This window comes from Tursiops truncatus, chromosome 1 (genome assembly GCF_011762595.2).
Source record: "Tursiops truncatus isolate mTurTru1 chromosome 1, mTurTru1.mat.Y, whole genome shotgun sequence".
Lineage (NCBI taxonomy): Eukaryota > Metazoa > Chordata > Mammalia > Artiodactyla > Delphinidae > Tursiops > Tursiops truncatus.
Window position 1 is genome coordinate 51,693,636 of NC_047034.1, and position 9,295 is coordinate 51,702,930.

General features: G+C 49.8%; 1 protein-coding gene across 4 annotated transcripts in view; it reads left to right on the forward strand.

The window, feature by feature from the left end:
- SEC16B (SEC16 homolog B, endoplasmic reticulum export factor) overlaps nt 1-8,554 on the forward strand; it is a 98,706-nt gene extending 90,152 nt beyond the window's left edge. The window contains exons 21-28 of one of the 4 annotated variants that reach the window (XM_073804023.1): nt 418-717; nt 1,550-1,617; nt 4,085-4,240; nt 4,413-4,511; nt 4,871-4,979; nt 5,113-5,192; nt 6,508-6,606; nt 7,255-8,554. In XM_073804023.1, the coding sequence (XP_073660124.1) occupies nt 418-717; nt 1,550-1,617; nt 4,085-4,240; nt 4,413-4,511; nt 4,871-4,979; nt 5,113-5,192; nt 6,508-6,606; nt 7,255-7,323 (980 nt within the window). In that variant the 3' untranslated portion in view covers nt 7,324-8,554. Of the gene's footprint in view, nt 1-417; nt 718-1,549; nt 1,618-2,029; nt 3,933-4,084; nt 4,241-4,412; nt 4,512-4,870; nt 4,980-5,112; nt 5,193-6,507; nt 6,607-7,254 lie in introns of those variants that run through there. The other 3 variants (XM_073804030.1, XM_073804035.1, XM_073804037.1) reach the window with 3 other exon arrangements.
- Nucleotides 8,555-9,295: the final 741 nt, after the last annotated feature.

Genomic DNA, 9,295 nt, shown 5'->3' on the forward strand with positions numbered 1-9,295 from the left:
TGCTTCTTTAAAAGCAAAGCCATCATTTCTGTAGTCTGATTTGGGTTTTGACTGGCAACGTTCTAAGTTTCAAGTACCCAAGTCCCTTAGGAGATCCTTAAAAGAGAAAGTTTATCCAAATGCAAAAAATTGTGGAGTTAAATGAGATGGTAATTTCTGCCCTCCCAACCCGCTGGCTTAAGGCTCAGAGATCATACAAGGTAGTGAGGGAAATGGTTTTGTAAACTCTGAGTCATCAGCGGTGAGAGGTGTTACAATTACTGCTGTGTTGTACTTGTCATCACATCGATGGCAGCCACACCAAGTGGCCTGTCCTTGTCACTGCTTTCCAAAGGGGGGGATTGTTCCTGGTGTGATTAGTCCACACAAGTGCCACGTTACAGGTCTCACTTCCTCCTCTTTGCCCTATGTCCTTAGATGACACTTTCTACCAGGATCTTTCTGGACATCAAGGCAACTCAGAAGCCCTTGGGGACCGCTCAGCCCTGTGGCCAACACTGGAGCCGATGGGCCCGGCCCAGCCCAGCCCACAGCAGCCCTTTCCCCTCCAGCCCAGCTCCTACCCAGCAGGAGGAGGTTCCGGGCAGACGGGGGTCCCGGTGCCTCTTTACTCAGTTCCTGAGGCCCATCTGCCAGGGACCGGTGGCAGCGTGGCAGTGACAGGGACTCCTGGAGGAAGGGCCTGGGAGGAAGCCCAGCAGATGCACCCGCCCCCCGGTAAGACCTGCCAGCGAGGCAGCGAACTTGGGTGACGAGGTATCTAGGGGTGCAAGCAGAAGAGGGAGGTGCAGGGACCAGTGCAGGGTGTGGGGTGGGAGCTGGTAAAGCCCTGAGTGGTGGGTGTGCACATGACTGAGGGCCTGGTACTTCACGTTCTTCTGAGGGAGACGGCTCTCTCCCAGTCCAGCCCACGTGTCTACTGGGACAAGCATAGCACAGCCAACCGCAGCCACTCTTGCCATCCCCTTGGATTCTGTAGTTTCTAGGATCTCGGCTGGAGAAGGCAAGGAAATGCCACCTGTGCCTGGAGCTGTAGTTTAGGCCAAGTCCTCTTTCTGAAGTCGTCAGTGTCAGGGACCGTGGGCAGAGGCTCGTGCTTCTGTCTTCTCCCATCAGACCTTGGACAACAGGGGCCGAGTATGGGTGAGCATTGCTGAGTGATGCCAGGGAAGTGTGGGAAACCACGCAGAAGGATCCGATCTTAGAGCTTCTAAGACAAGGTCCTGTCCAAGATGGGAGACTCACATGGAGGGGAAGGTCAGGGAGGATCCCTGCGATCCAGCTTGATGTGGCCCTGATTTCCGGGGTTCCTGAGGAATAACCTTGGTTCAGGGTGAAGGTTGGGTGAGCAGCATGTCCTGGGGTGGCTGGAATTCAGAGGCTTGTGCAAATGGACTTTGCATTTACTGCGATGCACTTGGGGCTATGGGCTCAGAGCTCCGGCTGCTTTGCAGTTAGGAAAGCCAACTGTGTCCCCATTACCCTTCTTCAGGATAGATGGGAAAGGCCCCACTTCACATCACGATTTCTGTTGTGTTTTGTGCCATAGGAGAGAACACAGTGTCTCCAGAAACCTTCCAGCATCCTGATGGGCAGAAGGTTGTTTCCAAACCGCAGGTGAGAGGACAGAGCCCAGCAGATGCGGTGCCCACTCTGAGCTGTGGGTTTCCTTCAGTTGCCACGGTTTCTCTGCCACTCACAGGTGCCTTCCTGTGCCTTGCACCAGCCCTCTCTTCCATGTTTCACCTTGTTTCTTTCTACACCAGATCCTGCGAGGTGGAGAGGAGGCTTGTTCCGGTTCATGTTCAGTCCTGCCAACCTGTATCCATGGGGGCAGGGCCGGCAGGGCTGGGTGTAGCTTTGAACTCACACATCTGCTCCCTCTGTTGCCCTCTTCTTACTGTTGCACCAAACACTTGCTGTGCTCTGCCCCACCATGGAAGACTCTTGATAGTTCTTTCTTCCTTTTAATTTTTACCTTGCTTTATTCCCAAGAAGGACCTACCGCAGTTGTATCTCTTCTGCCCAGGTGTGCCGTCAAGTCTTGGAGGGAACCACGTCTAAGTAATCATCCAGCCAGCTGTTGAATGAATGAATCCCTTCCCTCCAACAGCAGGCATTGCTGGTCCCAAACCTGCCTGGCTGGAGGCGAACTTCCTCAAGTCGTAACCGGGCTGCAAGGCTTAAAACACTTTTATGCTTTACTTTTTTTTTTTTTCTAACTGAAAAATTAGTACGTTATTGTTATAGAAAACTTGAAAGATGAAGAAAAAGTGTCATATAAGGAGTCAAACAGACATCACTCAGAAGCCCATAGTCAAATATTTTCGTTATTTCCTTCTAAAATTTTTTCTGTGTACGGGTTTCTCCTGCTATCCGAATGTAGAGCCTTTCCATGAAACCTTTCGTACGTCTCAATGGCATGAAGGGAAGAAGCAGTTACCTCAGTACACATCTTGCCAACAACGCACAAAATAAATCGAAAGGAAGTACAGGTGCTCACAGATACAGCTCAAAGCTATGGCATCTTGATGCGGAGATGCTGAGCGTAGTTTCTGGGAAGGAGCTTGGCAGGCCACTCTCGCTGCTTGGGGTACGCTCTGCCTCTATAACGGCTCCCACAAAACAAACTCTGAATGCTTTTTTCACTTTCTGCCTTTTTTTTGTAAAAGCGAAAATCCTCTTTGGACTTTTGTTTAGTTAGGAGGGAAAACAGGTACTAATGTAGGTCTTTGGTAAAAGCAAAGTGGCATAATGCCAACTTTCAGAAAGTGGGGGAGACCTGTCTGTGTATATATGTGTATAAATGTGTATACATACACACATGTGTTTTTAAATGGTTAAGAACATATGCAGGTGAAACTTTATTTTCTATTTATTTAATACTATAAAATTGAGATTTTCCATGTCATTCCTAAACAGGATTTTTCATATTGGTGTGAGAAAATCCATTGTATGGAAATACCATCACTCATGCATTTATTCATTCACAAATACTGAGCTCCTACAGCATACCTGGCACTGTTACAGGGGCTGGGGGTACACAGGGAAGCAGACAAAGCCTGCCCTCCTGGGGCTTCTGTTCCGTGGAGGTGACTGCAAATAAACCACTGTGTGCATGAGGGATGTTACTTTACACGGAGTGGAAGGGAAGGCATCTCTGAGGTCAGCATGGAGGGTGGACGGAAGCCAGGTGAGTATTCAGGGAACAAGTGTTCCGGGCAGAGGGAATAGGGAGAGCAAAGGGCCTATGATGGGACTGACTTGGTACAGTCGAGGAAGAGCATGGAGTCACTGTATCTAGAAAGTGGGGAGCAACAGGGGAGAGGGCTAAGAAGCAAGACCAGAGAGGCAGAGAGAGACTGGGTCATGGAGGGCCTGGTGGGCCCTGGAAGGAGCTCAGATTTTAATTCATCTTTCCCCCATTGTTAAAACACTTCAAGTGTGTCTCTTTTCTTTCCTACTCTTTCTCACTACTCCTCCCTTCTCTTGCCCTCCTATGTAAAACACAATGATGGACATTCTAGTATATAAGCCCTTGTCTATTCCTCCAATTTATTCAAATAGGAGAAATTCCTAGAAGGAGAGTCAGACTGCTTAAGTTTAAATCCTTGCTCTGCCGTTTACTAGTTATGTGACCTTAGGTTGCTTAACCTTTTTTAAAATTTATTTATTTTTGGCTGCGTTGGGTCTTCGTTGCTGCACTTGGGCTTTCTCTGGTTGCTTCGAGCGGTGGCTTCTCTTGTTGCGGAGCACGGGCTCTCCCCACTGCTTTACTGAGCGGGTCAGGTGAGGGAGTACGTGTAAATGTGCCTTTGCAACCTGTCAAGTGCTATAAAAATGCTACTTCTGGGCTTCCCTGGTGGCGCAGTGGTTGAGAGTTCGCCTGCCGATGCAGGGCACACAGGTTCGTGCCCCGGTCCGGGAAGATCCCACATGCCGCGGAGCCGCTGGGCCCGTGAGCCATGGCCGCTGGGCCTGCGCGTCCGGAGCCTGTGCTCTGCAACGGGAGAGGCCACAGCAGTGAGAGGCCCGTGTACCGCAAAAAAAAAAAAAATGCTACTTCTGTTTTCTTTAATCCCAGGTGCCACTGATTCCCAGACCACGAACCATTTCTGAGAGTTCCGCTGTATCAGTCAAGGAGGATGACGGGGAGTCCTCCAATGAGGCAGAGAAGAAAAAGTCTTCCGAAAACACCGCCCAGAGAGGAAAGCTCGGAGACGCGAAGGAGAATACAAAGGTGGAGGGATTCTTCTGTTCCCAGATGGCGGAGCAGAGCTGGGAATCTGGGCTTTGGTGGTGCCCCTGTCCCTCCTGTCTCACCAGCATCACAGGTGGGGGAGGCTGGCTAATCTCATATTCAGAGGGAGAAGCAACACTGCAGGCCACAGAACTCGCCCTCCTCCCTCCAGGGCTTGGGGTTTGGCTGGCTCAGCTGGTTTCGCCCGAAGCCCGCCGGCGACGCGCCCCCCTCTGGAGATGAGGACGCATCTGACAGTCCTGACTCTGAGGTAACCTGGGCAGGGAGGGCGCGGAAGTTCCCCCTTCCAGGGGCCCTAGGAGGGTCTGGAGCTGGCATCCCTACCCTGGGCCAGGTGAAACAGGTTTAGTGATGGAAGATTGTGGGAAACAAATTGGTCCAGTGAGGAGAAAGGCAGATGATGAAAGGCCTTAGAAGTCAGGATGAAGAATTTTAACTTTCGAGGGCCAGGAGTTAACTTGGATCATTGAGCAGAGGACCGGCATAAAGAAAATGGAACTTGGGGGAGAGAAGGCCAGCATCTGGCCGCCATGCGGGCCCTGCAGGAGTACAAGCAGGCAGCACCGGTTTATTTACCGTCAGCGACACCTTCCTTTCTGCACTAAGCAGGAAGCCCCTCGAGCATCTGCTCCTCCCGGGCCCAGCCCGGGCCTCTCCCCGACGCCGCCCCCAGCTCCCCAGTCTCTGCCGGACGCTGGCGCCTTCTCCAGGGACACAGGTACCGCCAACCTCACGTCCTCTGGGCTGTCTGTGGTCCTCTCTGCACTCCCTGGGGGTGTGGGGGTGCCTTCTGGGAGTGGGGACTCCTCTGTCCCGAGCAGCGGGAACACCCCTGACTCATTGCTTCCTAGGTGGCAGTGAAGCCCGAGGATCAGCGTCCGGGGCGGGGAGAGCCGAGGGCACGGGGAACGGAGGCTTGTTGGGACCTCAGGTGAGCAGCCCACCAGCCGCCTCTGTGCGGACTGAACTTTCACGTGGGCTGCAGGTGCCGCCCTGTGAGGGCCTGACTCGTGGAGGATATGGAGAAAGCTTCTGTATTAGTTTGCTAGGGCTGCCAGAACGAGGTATCAGAGACTGTGCCATTTAAACACCAGAAACTTACTTCCTCCCGGTTCTGGAGGCTGGAGGTCTGAGATGAAGGTGCCGGCCGTGTGGGTTTCCCCCGCAGCTTCTCTCCTTGGCTTGCAGCTGGCCATCTTCTCCCTGAGTCTTTACATGGTCTTACCTCAGTGTGTGTCTATGTCCAAATTTTCTCTTCTTATAAGAACACCAATCATAATGGGTTAGGGCCACTCTAATGGCTTCATGTTACCTTAATCACCCCTTTAACTTTTTTTTTTTTTTTTTGGTGGTACACGGGCCTCTCACCGCCGTGGCCTCTCCCGCTGTGGAGCAGAGGCTCCAGACGCGCAGGCTCAGCGGCCATGGCTCACGGGCCCAGCCGCTCCGCGGCATGTGGGATCTTCCCAGACTGGGGCACAAACCCGTGTCCCCTGCATCAGCAGGTGGACTCTCAAACACTGCGCCACCAGGGAAGCCCTTAATCACCTCTGTAAAGACCCTGTCTCCAAATACATTCTGAGGTGTTGGGGTTAGGACTTCAACATATGAAGTTTGCAGGGAACAGGAGTTAGCCCGTAACTGCTTCCTTAGGTGATGTCTAGAGAACAGCCTTGGGACTTCCCTGGTGGTCCAGTGGTTAAGACTATGTGCTTCCACTGCAGGGGTCGTGTGTTCAATCCCTGGTTGGGAAACTAAGATCCTGCATGCCATGCGGCATGGCCAAAAAAAAAAAAAAAAAAAGAGAACGGCCTCTTTCCCTGTCCCAGTAGGAGCCAGAGTTCACCAGTATCCTTGGCAAGGGCTGTGATAAACTCTTGATGAATCGTCCACACCAGGATGGATTTCATGCCAACTGCTAGGAAAACATGTTTATTTCTTGTGGCCTGGTTACAGCACTCTTGTAGTATTCCAGGTCTTTCAAAGAATAGGAGGTTACTTTTTATGATGCTATTAACACATTTATTATGGCCTTTTCTTCTCATGCAGCAGCACCAAGGCTCTGCAATGCCACCCTTGACCCAGGGGTTGGCTGTGCCCACTTGAACCACGTTTGTTTGTTCAAGATTCCCTGAGCTCTATCACATCTGCATCTCTTGACCAAAGTTGATGCTCAGGGAAGCCCTTGATGTTCTGGAATCTGGGGAGTGGTGACTAAGAGGATTTTCCATTATTTTCCATCACAGGGTGTTTCCTCTGGGCTCTACTTCAACCCTGGTGTTCTGCTTCCCCCACCCACCTTGAAAGGGGCTGTCCCTCTCTACAACCCATCCCAGGTCCCCCAGGTAAGGAGGCCCTGAGGGAGAGGGGTTAGGAGCATGGGTTCTGGATTAAGGAGACCCAGGTTTATATCTTACTTATAACAAATTACTGTGCCTGAGTTCTTGAGCAATGACTAACCTCTCTAAGCCTCAGTTTCTGCATCAGTAAAATGGGGTTAGTAGTAGCTACCTCAGTGGGTAGTTGTGAGGATTAAACCGGAGCATGTATGTGAAGGGCCTGGCACTCAGAAAATGCTCAGTCAATGTCACTATTATTAATATTTCACTTGACCTTTCGTAAGTCTTGAGACTCAGGAGAGACAATTGGTGTTGGTGTCAATGGTGTGGTTGCACCAGGGCTGTGTCCTGGGGGCAAGGGGATCATTGCAAAGTTTGATTGAAGCTAAACTCCCTGCTTCTGCGTGATCTGAGGCAGACTGATTGTTCTGATGCATTACTGGCCTCCCTTCTATATAAAGTTGAATTTCTTTCTCCTTATTTAAGAGGTGAAGGTGTTGGGTGAAAGCAAATACTGAGAACACCACCATGGGAAGCCAAATACAGCAGAAGGGTTTCTAGACCCTCAGGATGCCCAAGCTCAATCCAGCCAGTCAGCCCTGGTCGGAGTCATGCTTGGGGCTATAATCTAGTGCCACGCTTGTTCTTTTCCAGCTCTCCATGGCTACCAGCCTGAACCGGCCAAATCGCCTAGCTCAGCGCCGCTATCCAACCCAGCAGTGACGAGAAGGACCACCCATCCCAGGCTGGTCTCCCTGAAGCACAACTTTTATGTTGTTCTCGTTTCTTAATCTCCCAGCCCCTCTGCCACATCAGGGCCCCCAAGAGGGTTGTGCTAGCCTGTTGCCTCCATGGGGCATAGAGAACGCAAGGGGACAGGGTCTCCCAGGACATAGCTCCGTTCAGTGTCTTAAGATTAGCTTCAGAATGATGGTGCAGATGGCTTCATCGGTTGGAAAAACTGGGCATAACAGCAGACTGGAGGTGAGCAGAACGCTGTGGCAGCAGCACTTAGAATGTGGCTTGAGATCTTAGGGAGATTCAGGGCCTAAGAATCCCACTGCTGGAATCAGTGATGACACCACTGGGCTCAGCAGCAGGAAATGACTGGGGGAGAGGCACTCAGGGCAATATTCTAGACTAACTTGCACAGGCTCCGGACGTGCAGGCTCAGCGGCCATGGCTCACGGGCCCAGCTGCTCCGTGGCATGTGGTATCTTCCCGGACGGGGACACGAACCCGTGTCCCCTGCATCGGCAGGCGGACTGTCAACCACTGCGCCACCAGGGAAGCCCTAGACTAACTTTGACTTCTTCCTCAGCCTTAGTTACAGACCAATTCATGGCTCTAGTTAGCAAAAGAGTTTTGAATCTCGGGAACTTATCATTGTTTCCCGTCATCATTCCCTCTTGGGTGACATTTTGGCAGTTTCCCTCTTGGTTTTAGTTTTGTGCACATTTTTTATGTGGTTCAGATTAATTATATTTCTCTCACTTTCTTAGCTGGTCCTATTTTTCCACATTCTGGCATCTGGCTATCAAGTTAGATTGCTGTAGGCATCATATTGTCATGGTAACTACTGAACCTAATGATGCAGATGGATGGAACATCAGTGTAATAAAGGATGGAAAATGTTCCCTAAAAATTCACTCCTTCCATAAGAGAGGAGGAATGAGTGCCCGAGTTTGTTAATACCTCCCTTCCTGCCTTGGGCCTTTGCAAATGGATGTTCGGAGGGTCAGAGGAGCCGGAGGGAGGAGGGGGACATCTTGGAAATTTCCATTTCTCCTTTCAAACCCACAATAGGAGTAACTCTTGCGTTTGTCGGATTTGCTGAAAATTATTCCTCACAAAGAACATTCTTTGTATGTGTAATTGTACATACAGGTTTTGTACTTTAACGTAATATGGTTCTGATGTTGATAGCGATTAAACCACATAATTTTATAGCAGATGCTTGTCTCCGGCTGGTTTTTGCAGAGGGAGAGAGCACACTGAGTGGTCTCTTCCCTGAAGTCTTTCTAATAATGGTTTCATTGTGTGATAGGTGCGAACAGCTGGTAAAAGCCCTTTGTTAATGAAGAATCTAGGGAATGATCCTCTTAACTTCTAAGTCTACTGCTATTTTTTCAGTTAAAAAAATATGGACAAAAGCTCCTCTGATGCAAATTGGTTACTCTGTTAACTAAATATTGCATGTTCTGTTCTCTAAAAAGTTTATTCATCTCTCAGATTAAATTGGGAAATGTGTGCACCAGTGTTTTGCATCTAGAAGGCCCTCAGTAAGTGCTGTTCCCTTTTTCCCTAAAAAAGACTGCAGCCCCTTCAGTTTGGTATGCTGACACCCAGTGGCGGTACCATGTCAGTAGTTTGTGAGTTTCATAGGCACCAAATTGTTTAGACTTGAATCCTGGCTCATCCACAGTTCATCTTGTAGTCTTGGACAGGGTTATCTAACTGTCCTGTGCTTTAGTTCCCTCATCTATAAAATGAGGATGATAATTACAATAGTACCTACCATATAGGGACAGTGCAAGAATTAAAGGAGTCAAGCTCTTAAAAAAGTACCTAGTACATGCTAAGCATTTTATGTGTGTGTTTTAAAAAAATTATTAGTATATAATCTAATAAGTAAAATTGCCTTATCTTGTTGCCTGTGATATTAAACTGTGGATTTTCATTCTTTTTTTAAAAA